The 19,267-nt window shown below is 42.5% G+C and overlaps 4 protein-coding genes across 11 annotated transcripts in view; 2 read left to right on the top strand and 2 right to left on the bottom strand.

The window, feature by feature from the left end:
- The first annotated feature begins 436 nt into the window (after positions 1-436).
- Positions 437-1,748, top strand: LOC114876192 (GPN-loop GTPase 3). The gene is made up of 3 exons (XM_029187399.2): positions 437-771; positions 843-1,039; positions 1,105-1,748. Exons 1-3 carry the CDS (start codon positions 727-729, stop codon positions 1,706-1,708), a joined length of 846 nt encoding a protein of 281 aa, XP_029043232.1. The 5' UTR covers positions 437-726; the 3' UTR covers positions 1,709-1,748.
- Positions 1,749-1,943: 195 nt separating this feature from the next.
- Positions 1,944-4,402, bottom strand: LOC114876191 (PHD finger protein 12). 2 transcript variants are annotated; one of them, XM_029187398.2, is made up of 5 exons: positions 4,172-4,402; positions 3,876-4,075; positions 3,543-3,817; positions 2,478-3,466; positions 1,944-2,398 (listed from the first exon to the last, which is right to left on the bottom strand). In XM_029187398.2, exons 1-5 carry the CDS (start codon positions 4,217-4,219, stop codon positions 2,024-2,026), a joined length of 1,887 nt encoding a protein of 628 aa, XP_029043231.1. In that variant the 5' UTR covers positions 4,220-4,402; the 3' UTR covers positions 1,944-2,023. The 2 variants fall into 2 exon arrangements, with proteins under 2 accessions (XP_029043231.1, XP_029043230.1); XM_029187397.2 differs by having other exon boundaries at positions 2,478-3,469; positions 4,172-4,401.
- Positions 4,403-4,925: 523 nt separating this feature from the next.
- LOC114876145 (replication protein A 32 kDa subunit-like) lies at positions 4,926-6,253 on the top strand. Its single transcript, XM_029187277.2, has 3 exons — positions 4,926-5,121; positions 5,210-5,471; positions 5,541-6,253. Exons 2-3 carry the CDS (start codon positions 5,216-5,218, stop codon positions 6,020-6,022), a joined length of 738 nt encoding a protein of 245 aa, XP_029043110.1. The 5' UTR covers positions 4,926-5,121; positions 5,210-5,215; the 3' UTR covers positions 6,023-6,253.
- A 344-nt stretch (positions 6,254-6,597) lies between these two features.
- Positions 6,598-19,267, bottom strand: part of LOC114876165 (homeotic protein spalt-major-like) — a 45,166-nt gene continuing 32,496 nt past the window's right edge. The window contains exons 2-9 of one of the 7 annotated variants that reach the window (XM_029187333.2): positions 15,859-16,983; positions 13,513-14,889; positions 12,630-12,763; positions 12,014-12,277; positions 11,472-11,736; positions 10,928-11,076; positions 10,477-10,650; positions 6,598-10,220 (exon numbers count right to left, since the gene is read on the bottom strand). In XM_029187333.2, coding sequence (XP_029043166.2) covers positions 9,816-10,220; positions 10,477-10,650; positions 10,928-11,076; positions 11,472-11,736; positions 12,014-12,277; positions 12,630-12,763; positions 13,513-14,889; positions 15,859-16,983 — 3,893 coding nt within the window. In that variant the 3' untranslated portion in view covers positions 6,598-9,815. Of the gene's footprint in view, positions 10,270-10,476; positions 10,651-10,927; positions 11,077-11,471; positions 11,737-12,013; positions 12,278-12,629; positions 12,764-13,512; positions 16,984-18,599; positions 18,809-19,267 lie in introns of those variants that run through there. The other 6 variants (XM_029187327.2, XM_029187326.2, XM_029187329.2 and 3 more) reach the window with 6 other exon arrangements.

Here is a 19,267-nt window from a genome sequence, read left to right as displayed (position 1 = left end):
GTTATTATAGATAATAAAATATTAAAATAAATATTATGTGGGTTTCTTAACTTTAATTTATACGTAGATACAATACTCTGTTCAAGCCTTTACAAAACCAAAAAATTATTAAAGTAGTTGTCAGACGAACTTGTATGTATTTTAAAAAGACCGCCCTAAATGGTTTAAATTCGATCCTAGCGCCATCTATACAGAAACGGCTGAAACTACTCAACAACTTGCCGACTGGGATTCCAAGGGAACACTGGCGCCACCTATCCGATAACAGTGGAAACTAGTTGTCGACTAGTTTGAGCGAATTCCTGATAGGTGGCGCTAGTGTACCCTTGGAATCTCAGCCGGCAAATTGTTGAGTAGTTTCAGCCGTTTTTGTATAGATGGCGCTAAGATCGAATTTCAAAAATAATTTATGGCGGACTTTTCAAAATGCATATAAGTTTGTCTAACAATTATTTTAATAATTTTTCGGTCTTGTGCTGATTTTGACTGATTGCTAAAAAATAAAATCAAAGGGAGTCAAAATTATGTCACTTCAGTTGTGAATGCGAGATGTGGTAGAACAGGAACTGATAAGACAGGCACGACTGTTATACTAACTGTTCTCTGTTTCATTATACATTTACAAAAAGGCAGAAATGTTAACCTAAAAACTAACCTATACGACTTAACCTTTCCTGTTAAAATATTACGAGGTTTTGTTTTTTTAATTTGTAGTAAACAGATAAAATGAGATACGCTCAACTTGTAATGGGACCCGCCGGTAGCGGAAAGGTATTGTTTATTTAACTTTGTTCGTACGTTAAGAGTAAAATGTTTAAACATAAATACACTTTTCTGCATAGTCTACGTATTGTTCTGCTATGCAACAACATGCAGCTGACGAAAGAAAAGTAATAGATGTAGTAAATTTAGATCCAGCGGCAGAATATTTTGATTACGAACCTCTAGTTGACATAAGAGAATTGATTCAATTAGATGATGTCATGGAAGATGATGAATTACGATTTGGACCTAACGGTGGTCTCGTATTTTGTATGGAGTAAGTTTAGAAAATTGTTTAAAAATTATTGTAAATCATAGATTACTTCAAACCTTTATTTATAGATACTTGATAGAAAACTCAACTTGGTTGGAGGAAAAACTAGGCGATGTAGATGACGACTATATAATTTTCGATTGTCCAGGCCAGATAGAATTATATTCACATATGACAGTCATTCGTCAATTAATAACAATGTTACAAAATCTGAATTTTCGTATTTGTGGAATCTTTTTAGTAGATAGTCAATTTATGATCGATGGATCGAAGTTTTTATCAGGCACAATGGCCGCGCTTAGTGTGATGATTAATTTAGAATTACCACATATTAATATCCTTAGTAAAATGGATTTATTATCCAAAAATGCGAGAAAACAATTAGATAAGTACTTAGAACCTGATCCACACAGCTTATTAGCAGATATGGAAAAAGATTCTTGGAATGAAAAGTATAGGAATCTTACTGAAGCTATAGGTAGACTTATAGAAGATTACAGCTTAGTACGTTTTTATCCATTAAATATAAAAAATGAAGAAAGTATGGCAGATATTAAATTAACAATCGATAATATAATTCAATACGGAGAGGACGATGATGTTAAAATCAGAGATTTTGATGAACCTACTGAAGATGACGATAAAGATATGAATTATGATATAAATACATGAAAATAATTTTAAATAATAAAGTATTTTTTCTAACAATTCATTTTGATGTACAAATTAATTCGGTGCCTTTGGTATTATGCTTTTTTAATTACTATTGTAAGTTTTCCCGCGCTTCGTTGGACTTGAAAAGTGGCGCGAGAATATGATTTCAATAAGTGGAATTCCCATGACCAATTAAAAAAAAAAAGAAGCACTGGATTAATTTCTACAATTAATAAATTCATAATAACACGAACTTGTTTCACTAATTTAATTATTGATAGCTTACGAAAATATCTGTACAGGAAAATGATTGAGTATTTACATTATAAAATTTTATCGTTCTAAATGTGGATTTATAGTGTTAAATACAAACATTAAACATCCAAATGCTAATGTTGATCCATGAGCAACAATAGCACTTCCTTCCCAACCCTCTTCTAACCGATCTTTATTATTTGTTTCATATTTTGTTAAATTACATTTACATAATACTTTTTTCCTCTCTGTTTGTTCTTCGGATAAAACTTTCTCCTTTATAATAGCCTTTACTGCTTCCGTTGTTTCCTGTTCTTTACTTAATAATTGCGTTTTATCGTCAGTTTCTTCTTTTACTTGTTCTACTACTTTTGTGTAATTGCAAGAGTAAAGTACGTCATCAACCACCGTTCCATATTCGCTATAATTTAATAATTCATAACGTCTGGTACTCTGCAAGCCAAAATAAAGTATCAGAAGTAATTATTAGTAAGAATTTCGTAAAAAATATAAAAGATTAAATAATTATTACCTCGTCGAAAAAAATAATGGCATGTTTCGATGACGTAAAACTGCAGTTACCATAATTTGATAAAACCAAGTCACAATTAGGCCCACTTCCAATAGTTAACGTTTTGTGAATCATGAAAGTTGGTGGTTTAGGTTTCTTGTTTAAAGAGAATAACGCGGCTCTAGCCGTCGTTTGACAATTAATTGTATCATAATTATCTCCATCTGGATCTAGTATTTGCTCTAATCGTTGTAACGCCAATGCTTCTAATACTGGTCTTTCAAGCAATTGTACACCTTCTTTTGCATTATAACCGTAATGTTCCGCATAATATTCAACGCTATTATCATCATCATTACATTCATTTTCATTTACATTTTCTTGTTCAACATTTTTATCATTTTTAGTTTCTTCTTGATTATTTTCCTGTTTTATTTCACCACTCTCTTCGACTTCTTTCTCTATCTCCATTAATTCTTCTGTTTGTTTTACTTCTATACTTTCTTCCGTAGAATCTTTATTCTCTCCATTCTCTGTACTTTTGGTTATCGGTCGTATAACCGCGTCATGATAAAATCTTACAGGATCTAATTCTGGTGGATGTTCGTAATGAAATTTTACAGAACACGGAACCTTTATTCTTGTTCGACCTTCTAATTTAACTTTTGTACGGAATAATGGATTCGTCGCGCGTGCTTTACGTAAGAAATCTAGTTTCACTGCATGCTGATCTATACGTTGATTAGCATATTTGTCCCAAAGTTTGATACGTTCTGTTACTCGACACGATGTCAATAAATTTTGATCTATGAAATGGTTTGGATGATTGGGACACATCCACCTTCCAATTGGAAAAGCAGTGAGTGGAGGGTCTAAACAGTCTTGATGAAAATATAATGGACAATAATCGCATGCTATTAAGGGCGCTTTTCTGCAACTACGACCACATTCAAAACATAAACGTGCCGGCAAAGGCACCATTAAATTGTTATCTAAACAATGACTTTTCCCTACTAAGATAACAAAAGTATTACTGACACTGAAATTAGTTTATGCCATAAATGTCCATAAATATATTACATATACCATTATTTGTTCCACTGTGTTGTTTTCCTCTTCTACCTGATACATAATCTACTTTATTACTACCAGGAAACATTATAGGTAATTGTAATTCTTTAGGTAGCTCAAATTCTCTTGGATTAACTAAAGATGCTGCTAAAGCCAATACTTCTAAAGCAGATTTCTTCTTGTTCTTTTCATTTCCTTTGTTGTCTAAGAGATTTCTTTTAGATGCACAACGACACGCATAACACAACCATTCTCCATTAGGAATATCTGCTGGATCTACAGCTGGATAACTACAAATAATATTTTACATAGCATTCAATGTTTCTTTTTCTAAGCATCTAAACTTACTGGCACTGCAAATGATACGATGCAGGACATTTATCACAGCATATAAGCTCTCCTCCATCTCTGCAAGCATCACAGATATCATGATTATGACCACGTCCTCTTCTCTTGAAATATGGATGTTTCTTCTCTTCCTTGTCCTTTTTATTTTTTGCTGCTTTAGAATCTTCTGATACAGGTGGTGCTATAAGAGCTTGAATTTGCTGATAATAAACGAGAAGCAATGAGGAAAGAAATTTACATGTACAAAACAGTTATATCTTAATCAGTTATTTAAATATATTTTGTTTTTTGCTTACTGGCATTAAACCTCCAATCATTGGAAAACCATATTCTACAGTGCCCATTATGAAAATCTTCTGAATTATACGAGGATGGTAATTACTTTCTCAATTAATTCGTTTTCACTGTTACAGAAAGATTATTTGATTACGAATAATAGACCTACTCCCTGCTACTCCCACTTTCTAGTTTTCATATCTAAGTAGGTTATGTTTAAAACTTAGAAAAACAACATATTAGATTTATATACCTTATCTTCGAAGAGTGTTGTGTATTGTGCTGTCCTCTGTAAATCATGCATTTCAAGACATGCCATTGTTTTCAAGGGGTTTTGAATTTTTGCCTTGAGAACGAACGCCATCTGCTCTATCCATGTACAAAAATGTAAAATACTTCGCACTGCAACAGTCTAACGTACGTTGATGGTAATAGCAGATCCCTTCGAGATCACTTGTGAATGAATAATTTCTTAATTATTTACAAGTTTGTTTTATAATAAATAATTGTAGTGCGCATGCGCTACAGATCCGGTCGTACCCATCACTACCTCGAACAAGTGAGTTTCACGATTTGTTCGTTTATGGGTCTTATATTTCGCTACTTGCTTCGGGGTCCCTGATACCCCTGATGCTATATTATTGGTATGCAAAGATAGCCATCGGCGTTTCGGGGTCCTTAATACCCCAATATGATATATTTTATTATTCCTTCCGGCTAGCTTCATTGTAGGTTGCGGTAAAGGAGGGTCTGGTAAAACAGGCACGTTTATCATACCGACTGTGCTCTCTGTATGGAGACTTCATCCAGAAGTGTCTGGGATCCCATAAAACATGACCCCTCGAAAACAAAGGCATGTCCAGTCTTTCGCATCTGTAGTCACTGTCAGGTGTTTTTTCTTATCTAGACTAGTGTTAAAGATGTAAGTTCATTGCGTTTTTCAGTTCTGACTGACTACAAACAATAACAGGTACTATTGTTTTATCAGAATTATTAAAAAGAAATATGTTTATAAAATATAGAAGTGGTACTTTGATTGTTACTTTATAAAATTATAGAAGATAATGTGGGGTAATACCACATTGAATACCACCGTGGCGAACACATCAGGTGGATTTTTGAATGACAGTCAAGATTCTAAAAGGGGGACTTCTAAAAGAGTGGAAAATGTAATTCCTATTATGATTCGGCATTTAACACGATCTAACGATGATTTACAACTTTGGGGAATGCCAGTTCACATTGTAACTTTCGTAGGACTTGTACGAAAGATCGAGCGAACTACAACGAAAGTGTCGTATGAAATTGAAGATGATACAGGTACTGTGACAATGTATTTTCTTGTAATAATTATTAAAGGTTTATCATTAATCAATGAATATTTTACAGGCAGTGTTACAGCTTTTCGTTGGCTGGCAACAACAAACAAACCAGAACCACCAATTAATTTAAATAGTTATGTAAAAATATATGGACACAAAAGAGAACAAAATGAAAAGAAATGTGTATTAATCTTAAAAATGAGGCCTTTGATTAACTTGAATGAACTGACCAATCATTTATTAGAAGTTACCTATGTAACGTTAAAAGCTGAAAAAATATTTAATATTGAAAAGGAAAGACATGAATCAGCTGGAATGCATGATGTGACTATGACAGATGACAATGTTAATGGTTTAACCAAAGAACAAGTACTAGTATTTAAGGTGATTCAAGCAGAGAATGACAATGAAAATGGGATAGAAAGAGATGTGCTAAAAACTCGCGTATCAAAAAATTTATTGCCATATATAGATGATATACTTGACTTTCTAATAAGTGAGGGACACATTTATACAACCCTCACGGACGATCATTTTAAGACAACTTAATATGTTTTCATGCAATTAACTGGAATTATGAAATTCGTTATTTAAACATTGAAAATTAATATACTCTAAACGATTCTTACAAATTTACCGCTAAATAAGTATTATATTCAAGAGATAAATATAAAAATTTATTATTTTACAAGTGAACATTGTAAATAAATGTGTATAAAATTATATGTTATGATTTAAATGTATAAATATTTCTGTTGAAATAAAGTTTTACGAGAACAAGCTGACCTTGTATAACCCGTTCTCTAATATTTGTGTGCACTTTGTTCAAAATGAACAAGGATTCAACATAACTGATCACCCGATGTTCATGAAGAAAATAACATTATCGACGCGTGGTATTTATGAAATCTACGTACCGATAGAGCGACTATTGATGATGTTATCACAGTGCGCGGTAATTTAAATTTGAATTTAAAAAATGCGTGGCACAGTGTGCATAATATTTTCAACTTATAAAATCAATCATTTTACTCAAAGTTCTAATTAAGTACTTTCACCTTTCTAATTATAAATTAAATGGGAAAGCATAGCTCTTCATAATAATTGTTTATTGTTGAAGTGATATAGATATAATGATCCGTAACGTAATTTAACTACAATGACAGGTTTCGCAACTAGCAGAGTCGAGTTTATACATGGATTATACAATATGTACAAGAAAACACAAGATCGTACAAGCAATACTTTGTTATTTCTTTTTTTTTTGGACAATTTCACAGGACTTGCAATCAGGGAATAGGCTGCCGGGCATTCCGTCCCCCCGTTTTCCCATCATTTTTAAAAACGACATAGGTGTACTTGAAACGTGTAAATGTCCCACTTAACATTACGAGAAACATTTTTTTTTTTTTTGAGTAGCACACTAACGATTTACATCGACTTTTTTCTAACCGAACTCGTCCTACACTTATCACCTGTTCTTTATTTACAATTGTATTATGTATATATTATGTATACGACCGTTGTCGTTCGATGACAAACCATTGGGTTTGAACCGGAAACGAACTTTTGATTTTTCTCTTTTAGCGTTGGTAACATTCTTCCCTTTGTTGACCTATTCACGGGACCTAACCTCGAACTTTGGACAGAATCAAAAATTATATCAATTTATTTCGTTATCGAAATGACTGTCATTGATATAGTCATTTTTATTACTTTTACAAAATGAACGTTCATAGACATTCGGCTGCGAATTTAATTTCAAACACATTTCAACATGTTTCATATAAAATTGTTTTAGTAGCAGTTTATCGTTACAGAAACTTATCAGGTCTGCAAAAATGATATTTTTAATTAACATTTAAGTAGAAAATTCGAATTCAAGTGTTTTCTGTGATCTATTGGCTATTACAATTGGCTTTACAATTTTTGATTCGTAAAAAACCGCCATCGAGACTAGGATCAGGTGACATTTCTTTTTAGTGTTTTGTATGAGAGTTCTCGTTAATTCTAATCTAGTGAAAAGTCAAATGAATTATGCAAGTGCCTACTGTGACACACGTACGTTGCTATCGTTATTTTTTACATTTTTTTTTTACACGCGTATCGTTTCATGTATTTCTTCTTCTCCCTTCGCAGTTCATGGTTAAACGTAAGGACATACAGGTAAGCCATTATACACGAGTATTTAATGTATGCGATCAATTGCACAATTCACGATGCATGCACGTTAATCAAGTGTTCGAATTCGGTTATGAATTTGTTTCTTTCTTTTGGAAAACATGATACAATTTGAAATCGTTTACGTTTAGTCAATTTTATGCGAACGTGGTTCGTTTGTAATTAAAAAGAAAATGTTTTTATGCGTTTGTGATAAACAAAACCGCTCCTAGCGTTTGCAAAAATAAAAATAACATTACTTTTTTAATTCGTACGCCATTTAAGTTTGACGGGAAGCTATTCTGGAAAAATGATAAAGTAACATTTTCTCAAACACTAGGGCGGCTCTAGATAAATATTTGGATTAACACATCGACTGCTATAAAAATTAAACGAAAAAAAGGTTGAATTTCTAATTAAATCACATAAAATAGCAAATAGCAAATGCAGTCAACCTGTTAATTTTTGCAACGACGAGCTAAATGGTTAAGTTTCTTGTTAGAAGTTTCATGATCACGTGATGCGCGATGCGTCGTCGAAACCTTTCGATAATTCTAACGAATATTTAATCGCGTGATAAACGAAATAATGTTAATTATACATATAAATGCCACTTGATCAGCCATTCTTCTAAAAATATGATTTATCACGCAAGTAAATATTCTGTTACATCTTAAATCATCGAGAAGTTGAATGTCTGTACAGTTTTCCGAAAATTTCAAGATGGACTCGCCCAAAGAATCTTTACTTCTATCAATCAGAGAGTTTATTATTATTCATTCGCTACATTCGCGTTACGCATTTGTCAATTTTCCAATCATTTTATACATCCTAACGTAATAATATAGTGAAATATCACATTGTCAAATTGTTTTATACAATAAATACCGAACATCGTGCGTCACGTGATCGACGTGGGAGGAGGGGATTGGGGGAGATGGGTGTGTGTGTGTGAAAATGGTGGAATTCACGTGCTGTGATGTTCGTTGAAAACATGATTGATTCGAACCACTGCAAAATCGACGGACGCGAAAAATCAATCCAAATAGGAAATAACAACTTTCTTTTCTTATATAAATATATATGTATGCATACGTACGATTAATCTGAACGGAATTATAGTTTCATTTGTTTAGAGAAGTTTTAATCGATGGGGTTCGGGGGAACACAAATCTAGGTCGACTGTCTTTCCATAGAAAAGAACGACGGGACACGGTTTTCTGGCTGCGTGCTGTACATCGAGTGTAAATAATAATAATACTATGGTACAAAGTATAAGTACATTGGTTTAAATGATTGCAGGCTGCTCCTCTCATATCACAGCGAGGGCGCTGCCGGGCCCGCCATTTTTTTTTTTTAAATTCCTAAAAACGACCTTCTTGAAAAAAGAAAGCGACGCATGTACTCGCACGTGTATACAACTCGCGCACTCATACCCCTTCGCACCGATATAATATTTTTATATTTATATATTTATATATTTATAATATATATATATATCATCTTCTTTTTTTATGTATATATTTATATCTCCCTGTACAGAATATATCGTGTGAGGCCAATACCTCGAGCATCTCTGTAAACGCTGCCGATACGAGAAGGATCGTAGCGTAAATCCCTTGAAGATAAAATGCGATTTTTATCAGCGGTTAGAGGGACGTTCAAGGTAATTCGATCACACGATACATCCTGTACACACATTTATATTATACGATAAACCCTAAGTGAGGTGACCATCACTGTCGCGCATGGACGGTCAGAGTATGAAGGGCCGGGACGTCGCGACGCCACGTGTCTTGTGGCCAAACGGCTCAGTCTAGGCGTCGCATCCGTCGGACCCTCGTGCGAAATCACGTCGCCGGGGTACTGTGTAGACCGGAAGTCAGACCCATTTACGTTGGGACTTCAGCTGCCGGGCCCATCGGTCCTCTTTAACGTGTTTAAGACTAGTGTAACAATAGGAACATGGTGTCTGCTGGCTCTTCCGGGGATCAGGTGGATATGTCGTTGGACGTTCGGGTCCATTTTGTCTCGAAATGCACTGAAACACTGCCCGGCCCTGCATGAACGTCTGTCTGTCTGTCTATCTGTCTGTCTATCTATATTTTTGTAGCAGCCAGGACGGAGTTCAGTTGCCGAAAGCATGAAGCCTCGAAGAAGGAAGATATGTACCGGTCGGGCTTCACGTGGCCAATCCTTCACCCCTTGCCGCTGGCGGAGGCGGAAGTCGAGCCGTGGGTGGTGTGGAGTTGTTCTCCGGTCTTGTAGCAGCCTCTCTCTCGAAATGATGTTGAAGAGCATCACCTGTCCATGCAGGAACGCCGCCAGTGTTTTGATTGCTACCGTTCGACGACGGTGTGCCGGGCGAGTGGGACGGTGATGGCGTTTGGAAAAGCATCGACCCGGATGGGATCGAGGATTTCCCATCGATCAGGGGCCCGTTGTTGGTCCCCGCCATTTGTTGTTTGTCCAACGGAAATCCAGCCCCGGCTGCGTACACCGAGCCGAACAATCCTGCGTACTTGCCGGCGGCCACCGAGTGGCCAGGTAATCCGTTGTTACTTTGTATCACCGAGATCTCGTTCAGCTGTAAGTAATGCACGCCGATCTGGTTAGGTTTATTCGTGGGCAATTACCTACAAAAATGAAAGAGAATAATCGTTAACCGTGTCGGGTATATCTTAAATTTTCACGCAGTCTGACTGGGAACTCAAAGTGTCTGAGAAGTGATCTTTTTATGAAGTCTTCGTAGCGGTGCATCAAGTGCTTACAAACCAAGTGTGGATAAAGAAAAACAAGAAACAAGGGAAGAACACGTGATATTTTACAAAATGGCGACTTACTTTTTGCTGCACGCCGTTAAGGAACGGTGCGGGTAGATAAGGGTAGAAGAGATCCGGCCGTCGTTGGAGGAACTCCGAATCCTTGGGCGTGATAGGAAGGGGAGGTAGGTCCAACGACATTCGACGACCTCGACGAGAGGCTCCGTTGGTCCACATATGAGTGCCCATGTGCACCTGCGATCAGAAAAGCAGTCAGGTGAGAAGGGCTCTATTCAGGATTGGACAGTTGCGCTGATCTTTCATCGAGCTTGCGTTTTTCTGTACGTTACGCGTCAGCGTTAGTACAAGCGATAGCAGCTAGCTGGTGTTAGTGACTAAACTTGAAGAATACCAGGGTGTCACGAGTGGGATGAAGGGATGGGTGGTGAAACAAAACAAAAACAAAGTGATATATAAAGAGAAGAAGAGAAACGAAGAGAAGGAAAAAGAGGGGGAAATATGATGTGTATACCTTGAGATTGCCCTTGGTGGTGAAGGCCTTCTGGCAGACGGTGCATCGGAACGGTTTGTCGCCCGTGTGAGTTCTCATATGGATCTGGAGCGCCGAAGATGAGGAGAAATTCTTATTGCATATCTGGCACAAGTGCTTGCTCGGCACGCCTGCAAATACACACACACAGTTTCGCTAAACAGACCCTGACGTTTGTACGTTTAACGGGGCTCAAGCTTGTCTTTTCTTTTTCCCGACGAAGGGTCTTTATTCGAAGCATCGGTCTGCGTTCACAGAAGATGGAAACGAAGGGGTGAAAGAAGGAGCAAGACCTGCCACCAGAAATTCGCGTGAACAAAATAGCGATGCGGAGAAAGCAGAAGTAAGCGTGCAAGTAAGCGAAGCCGGCTAACGCTATTCTCGCTAACTGAAGTAAAAAGCTCGGATGCGATTCGTTAGCGGGACAGTTAGACGATGCTAAGCCAAGCCTTGGACGGTCGCGAAGTATGTATGCTCGATGAAGAAGCAAAAGCAGGCCTCTTGTTTGATCGGCGTTGCTACTTACTGGCTGGTCTCTTTGGTGCTGGAAGGTCCCCTTCGGACGGGGATCTCTTCACCGAAATGGCTTGCTCCATCGAAGTTGGAGGCATCGGTGGAGGTGGTGGCGGAGGCGGCGGAGGTGGAGGTAGACTGGAATCGTCGGTGCACATAGGACTTCTCGAGCTTTCGTGGTCTTGGGGTTGCTGCTGATGCTGTTGCTTTGAATCCCCGAACAGATGGGGCGGCATGTCACGGATCTTGTGGGTCAGCATGTGCTGCTTCATATTGCCCTGTGATTAAGAAAAATATTTAGTTAAGTATCGATAAGCGAACACCCACCGGAGGGTTCAATCACTTCATCGATCGCACCACTTTGCATAGTCTCTGATGTCTCGTCGTGTCGAACAGACACGAGTGAGAATAGCAAGTAATGAAACAAAAAAAAAAAAAACAAAAAAAAAATAGAAAAAAAGGAAGAAAAAACAAGGAAGCAACGTTTGTTGAGATACATAGTGGTGTTATGATCGTTGTTGGTCTGAAAATCAGAAAATTTCAGCAGGCTCTTACCAGGAGGCTGTGCGCCGAGGGTAGAAGTCCGAGGGCGGGTGACATCAGCGGGGGTAGGCGGATGGCAGGATAGACAGGCGTCAACCCCCGCCCCCCTCCGGCTCCTTTCCGCCCCCGGCTCTTCCGCTCCTCAGGTCGCCGCCGCCGCCTGCGTTTCGCTTTTTCTCGACTACTGGCGCACTGAGGATCGGGTGAAGTGATCGAACTGTTAGCGGGCAACGGTTGGGACGCGCAGATGCATGCTTGCTGCCCGGAACCATCGTTCTGAAAGTATCGTAGAAAAAAACAAAGGTACAGAATGGGCGGATAAAACCGATCAGGGGTCAGGCTTGATGTACGTGATAAGTCGATTTCCAGCAACGGAGAACGAACAGAAAGTGGAACCAGAATTTTTCTTGTCAAACTTAAAACTACGAAGAATTTATGGACGTTTATTTTCAATATCTCGATCGAGCAAGCAGAAAAGTATAATAAATATCTAGATTAATGGTAAATCGTAACGTTTCATCGAGTTGCACGACACTGCAAGCTACCCTTAAGTCTAAAGAGACATGTTTGGCGAGCAGCAAACACTTCTGAGAATCAACGTCCCGAATTCGTAAGAAAATTCCATTACCTTTGTGGAAAAGCCTCTGTCGCATATAGTGCATTTGAAAGGTCGCTCCTTCGTGTGGCTCCGGTAATGGATCTCCAGCGCAGAGTTGCACGCAAATGTCTTGTAGCAGATGTTACACGTGGTGTTTCCACGCACTGTAACAGATCGTGGCTCTTTACAATTGCTTTCCGACACTTTTCGCGCGCTTTTCTACGTCCGTGAAAGCAATTTGTAGCCGCGGCTCGTTCGTAAAAGTGTGTCGGATTTAGTACTGGATCGCGACAATAAGAGAGTTAATTTAATCGTGAAACAGTTCAAAAGTGGATTTGTGATACTTCGAGACGTGGAACGATTGTTAAGTTTGTGAATTTTGTAAAGTTCCAAGATTGCGCACCGTTTCTCTACAGCCCGACCACGACGCGACGGAAGGAGTGAAATGAATCGTGAAGGCAGCAATACGTTTTGCAAACAGATTTATTCATTCAAAAATGTCCACAGTATCCGGAGGGAGCGTTTTCTTTTCTCGAGAAGGCGCTAAAGAGAAAATACAAAACTAGCTCGTGGGCCGCGTCGAATTTCGAGTCTTTTGAAAGAAGAAGCTCGGAAAAGCGACTCGAACGGAGAACGTAAAAAAGAAAGAAAGAAAGAATGAACGAATGACAGAGGTATGGACAAAGAAATGACCGAAACAAAGGTGTCCAAACGGATAATAGATAAAGAAAAACTTATCAAGCGGGAGGGTAGGAGTGCTAGGTCCGGCTACACCACAAAACAGGACGTCGATATACAGCTTGGACAAGGTGGACGAATCAGTGAGACTGGCGGTCAGGATCAGTGAATCGTGTCAGATCGATCGGGAGGTGTAGCAGGAACTGCAGCTCGCCCTGATGCTAGCAGCGCCTACCTGCTGGCCCTCCGACAGCCAGGCCGAGCGGGTTGTAGGTCGAGGTGGCAGCCAACACGGCTGACGTGGTGAGGGACGCCAGGGGCCCAGCCGCGCCTGAACCGGCAGTCACAGCGTTCATCGAACTGACGCTATTTATGCTGCTGGTTCCTATGCTGCTGGTAGACGGTGAGGAAGAGACCGCTTGTAGAAGGCCTGCGAACATGCCGAACGGGTGTGGATGGTGCGTGAGCTGCGGTGGCGGCGTTGGTACCGATGCTACCGAGGCTGGCGTCGACGATGCTCGGGGTGTCAAGTCTAAAGGGGCACCAGCATTTGGCGGACTGTTACTCTTTTCGCTGCCGTTGTACCGGTGAAAAGGCGGCGACCTAGCCACGTTCCCTATGCCCGACGTGGCCGTGGTCGTTATCGTTCGCACTTGGTTCTCGAGAGCAGCTAGGGAGGTGGAAAAATTGGGCAAAGGAGGATCCTTGTGCTCGTTATCTTCGCTCTCGCGATCTTGCTCGTCCTCCTGTTCCACGTCACCTCGATTATCACGGTTCATGCCGCACCTCTCGTCGTCGTCCCTGCGGTCCTCTTCCTCGTCTTCTTGCTCCTCCACCTCTTCGCTCTGCTCTTCAATGTACCTCTGTTGCTGTTGCTGTTGGTGCTGCTCTCGGTGTTGTTGCGACTCCTCTTTGATGTCTACATCATTATCCTGAGGCTGTCGTTCCATCGTTTGTTGCCGGCTCGGTGGAAAGCCTAACGGAAAGCCTGGTCCTGCCGGATGAATCGGTGGAAAGGCCTGCGGGAGGAACGAGGCGAGAGGATGGTGCGGATAACCCGGTGGGAATTCGTTCACCTCGCCGGCTTGAATTTGTTCCGGGCTCAATTCCGTTGGCTCGCCGGTGTGCAGACGTATGTGTTGCTGCAGAACAAGTGCGTTCGTGAATTTCTTGTGGCACACGGGACATTGATGCAGTACCCTGAGCGGCGGTTTCGCCCTGTGTACGCCCATATGAGTTTTCAAGTTGCCCTTAGTGGTAAATGCTCGACCGCAAATCTTGCACTTGAACGGACGTTCACCGGTGTGGGTCCTGTAGTGCATCTGTAATGCGCTTTTGCAGGAGAGCACCCTATGGCATATCACGCACTGGTTCGGATCGGTCAGTTTGTGCTCGATATTGTCGACCAACTGCTGCAGCTTCGACGTCTCCGAGGTCTTGGTGATCTCGATCAAACTCTCCCAAGAGTTGTCGTTGCTGCCCGGCCGTGGTAAGAGGCTGGAGTAGATGGCTGGATCCTTGGCCGGGTCGATCATGTCGCTGGCCGAGACTGCGGACGCGTTTACAGTTGTCGAGGCAGGATGATGTGGTATTTGATGATGGGCAGGTGGTCCTGGAAACAGAATTCCCGCGAAGGAGGTTTGAAGACTTCCACTGCTCGCGCTACTGCTGGCAGGAGAAGCACCAGGGTACGCAACGATATGCTGAGGCAACCGATTAATCGCCCCACGACCGGACAAATTTTCAGGTTGTTCCTCGATCTCCTCGTCAACTTCCATGTCGCCGTCCCCTTCCAATCGACCGCTAATTTTGCTGTCCATACTACAGTCTTCGTAGGTCTGCGGCTGAGAGGGTGGATTAACCGACGATTGGGGTGAATTTAAATACCGTCTGGTCGTTTCCTCGAAATCTTCGCTTTCTTCTTCCGTCGGCTCCTCCGTCTCTTCCGGTTCCTTCTTCGGTGTTATCCTCCCCGTGGTGGCTTCTTGACTGGTGGGACGTTGTTGATGCTGTGGGTGCTGTTGGTACTGCTCCTGCATAGGTGATCGTTGCTCAAGCTTGATCTCGTCCCTCTGTTCGAGCTGCTGCTTTTGATGTTGTTGTTGTTGTTGTTGGTGGTGGTGGTGGTGGTGATTGTCGTGAAAGGAATGACGAGAGTTCGACACAACCGCGGGGGAATGTGGGGACGTGGTCGGGGCAGTGGTAACAGGCTTACTCAGGTTCTCCGGCACGTCCTGATCGTCCCGATGAGCGACAACTGGTGATCTGTACAGAGGTTGCATACCGGGCAGGGCTAAACTGAGTGGCAGGGGCGGCTGAGGAGGTAAAAAACCGTGCGCCGCCGCCGGGTGAAAAGAGGGATGGTGAGAAGGTGGTGGTGGCGGCGGGGACGGCATCGGTCTTTGACCAGACGCGATTTGCTGTAGCAAGGGTGGGTGGTACTTGTCCAGGTGTTCCGGAACGGGATTCGGGTTCATCTTAACATGTGGAAACTTGGCCGTATGCCTCTGGAAGTGGACCTTCAGGTTCCCTTTCGTGGTGAAGCGGCTGCCGCAGACGTTGCATTTAAAGGGTCGCTCACCTGTGTGCGATCGTATGTGGATCTGAAGCGCCGAGTCGCTGCCGAACACCTTGCCGCAATAACGGCATCGGTGCTTGAAGAACGGCTCCCCGCGACCGCTACCGGACTTTGAATCGTACGGGGAGAGACGGGAGCCTTTGCCCCCTCTGAACGCAAGTTCGTCGGCCAGGTTGTTAGCCAGCAGACCCTGGCTGGCGTTGTCCAGTACTTCTTGCGCTCTCTTCTGCAGCATCTCCAGCGTGTTTGGTTCGTGTAGCGGAGGTGGATCGGTGTTAGTTATTATCGACGAGGCTAGGGAAGAGCTGATGGAGCAGAGCGGCGGCATTTGATGGGCAATTGGCACTTGACTACTACTGCTGGTGGCGGCGGCGGCGGCGACGGCGACGGTTGTGCCCGTCGCGTTCGACGAAGCCAATGGTATACTTAACGGAGAAGCACTGTTGGTCGGCGTTGGCCGTTCCTGACCGAGATTCGGCGTCATCGGAGCTGGCGAGGTTTCTTGGTGACTCGGCGGACGCGACGAAGGAGGTGACGTCAGACTTGACAGAGGTTTAGGCTGGATCAAGGGAGACGGAGATATTTCCTTACTGTCCGATGGTTCGGGCGTACCTTGCGGCTGCGTCGACTGACTATGGGTGATGGACAGTTGTTGCTGTAGCTGACTGATCAACTGCAATTGGAACACCTGCTGATGCTGAAGAGTGTACAGGGTGCTCTGCAACAGTGCCAGGTCTTGCAGAGCCGCCTCGCTGTCCGCGCCACCGGCCAAAGCCGTCGCTGCGAACTGAGCGACCGCCACCTTCGTGTTCTGCAGTGCTTCCAGGGTGACGTGACTAGTTCCAGCAGGTGGGAACAGACTAGCGGGTGTACCACCCTCCACGAAGTTGTTGTTGTTCTCCGCATCCTGTCTGTGGCGCATCTGCTTCCGCGAGCCTTCCTCGTCGTCTTCCTGCTCGTCCTGCTCGTCAACACCTTCCTCTTCATCCTCCTCCAGAGCATCATCTTGATCCTTGTCGTCCTCGTCACCCTGATGTGACCTGGATGCCGTGAGGTCCACGGCTTCGTCTCCTCCACCCCCTCCGCCAGCACTTTCTTCACCATCCGACGTGAAGTCATTTTCCTCTCCTGTAACATGCCATCGTAGTCCTACAATTAATTTCACCTCGTCCAAACTTATTTTAATAAGCGTCAAAATTATTATTCTCTAGCAGAGTGCGATGGATGGAAAAAGTTAAGCGTGTTCGTGCACGCTCGCCCGAAGCAAATTGGATTGGAAATACAATAACGTTATTTAAATAATACCCTGGAGCCAGTATTCTGCGAATGAAGACTGACAAACTTGAATCTCATTAAATTATTCAATTTTTTTTTTCTTCTATCTTCGATCAGAAGAGGGAAATAGAAGCCCGTTCCATGTGTACAGTGCGAAGGCAACTCGTCCGAGAAGAAGCCATGCCTGTTTCGTTTGTATTCGACGTTTCAACCATTTATATGTATCGCATTAATAACGAAAAAAATGAACAAGAAGCGTTACTCGTTTCAGATACCGTGCATGCGTTATGAATGCGAATCAGTTAATAGGTGTTAACGATGCAACAACAGGCATTTGATCGACGAACTTCACATATTAAGGAGGGTTACACGCACACACACTTGCGACGATGACTTTTGAAATGCCAAAGACGTGTACGTTATTCTTGCAACTGATCGGCATCCCATTGTTGACCATTTGTATAATTTTATAAACAAATCGAAGCATGCAATCGATTCGTTGCAAAATCTTCATTTCTAGAAAATAGGACCTTGTTGAACGTCCGAGACCTGGATTTTCCACTCATCCAACCACAATGTAACAGCATACGAAACGTTCTATTGTTCGAACGTGACAAATATGACGAATTGCTGCGATTCGAAACACTGTAAAACTCGACGAGCTATGCTGCGATCAATGCCAACGAAATTGAAAGCTGTGTTAGTGTCACCAAGCACTTTGATGCGAACATCGAAGAACTGAACAAAGTACGCCTATAGAATTTCACTGCAACAAGTTCCAAAGAAGTTTCACTTTAGAACTAACAATGAGAAATGAAGCGTCGAAGAAATACGAATGAAATTAAGAAAGGATCGAAGATCTAAGGTTCAGGCCGAAAGCGAAGATAACAGACGAAAGCTCATAAGGTTTCGTTTCACGCTTGAACCGGTCGCCAAGGCTGCAACGGTTCGGTTAAAGTGTACGTTGGCCGCCTCGAGGCCGAAGCGGAATTGTTAATCACCGTCGCTTCGATTTTACTTAACGATTGTGGGACGAAAGGTCCCTCGAGACGACAAATGACGCGCATTCGTGTCAATGATAAGAAACAAATAGCTCTACGACTAATATCCCACAGCGTGGCCTGGGAAACCCGGGTGATGTCTTAAGACGTCAAGCGCAACGCGCATCGACATAACCTTAAAATGTGCACGGTGTGATCCAACAGTTGGTCAGGAAGTTGATCTAAGATCTCCTTGTATAGCTCTTAGAGACATCATTCAGATTGAGCGCGTTAATAATCGCACACCGAAGCCAATGAAAAGTGGGAACAGCTTGATTACAATTCCGTTTCACTGGTCACACAGCTGGCATGATCGAACTTCTCGTGATCACCAAAGAAAAATCACTCGCGATCAAATGGAAACACAAGTAGCCGTGTTAAGATACACCATAGGCACGGAATGAAGGCGGGCTGAAGGTGAATGCGTACCAGAAGATCGGGGACAGGAGAGTCTGGAGGGTCTGCAAGTGGATTGCTTGCTCCCCCGGCACTCGAGGCGACGCGTGATGCTCCATCTCATAAGCTGCATGTCTCCTCGGGTACGCGGAGGAGGCTCAGTCGTGGCGCCGACTTGCGGTGGCGCGTGGAAACTACGCTGCGTTTCGGCCGGACGTCCGCGAGTCACCCAGTGTCATCCGGCAAGGACGAGAACCGACTGATCGCTTGGTAAAGAACCGGCCTGGGCGTAGGTACCGTCGCGTCGCGTCGCCTCGCGTCGCGCAACGTCACGCGTCACCCTTTCCCCACCAGTGTAGTTTGCGCCCCCCCACTCCTAACACGCCCCACCAGGACGCCAACCTTGTACACTCGGTTATGACAAGGAAGGCGGCGCGGTTCATAAATCAGGGGGTAAGAGGCGGGGCTTGCACGAACCACTCAGCGACCACTTATTAATTATTATACCGGGGATATCCCTCTCTCTCTTTCGTTCCCACCTACGCCGCTCAACTTCCGGATCCACGGCGCTGCGCTCGACCGTCGCGTCGACCGCAGCCCGACCGACACGACAGCCGATCAACAGAGATACGTTCCGCCTCAGGAATGCGTCTAGACGCTAGACGATTCTTTTTTTTGCACTGCACCGTGAGAATGCTGTT

Source organism: Osmia bicornis, chromosome 1 (genome assembly GCF_907164935.1).
Source record: "Osmia bicornis bicornis chromosome 1, iOsmBic2.1, whole genome shotgun sequence".
Taxonomy (NCBI): Eukaryota; Metazoa; Arthropoda; class Insecta; order Hymenoptera; family Megachilidae; genus Osmia; species Osmia bicornis.
This window is presented reverse-complemented; position numbering and strand designations above follow the sequence as displayed.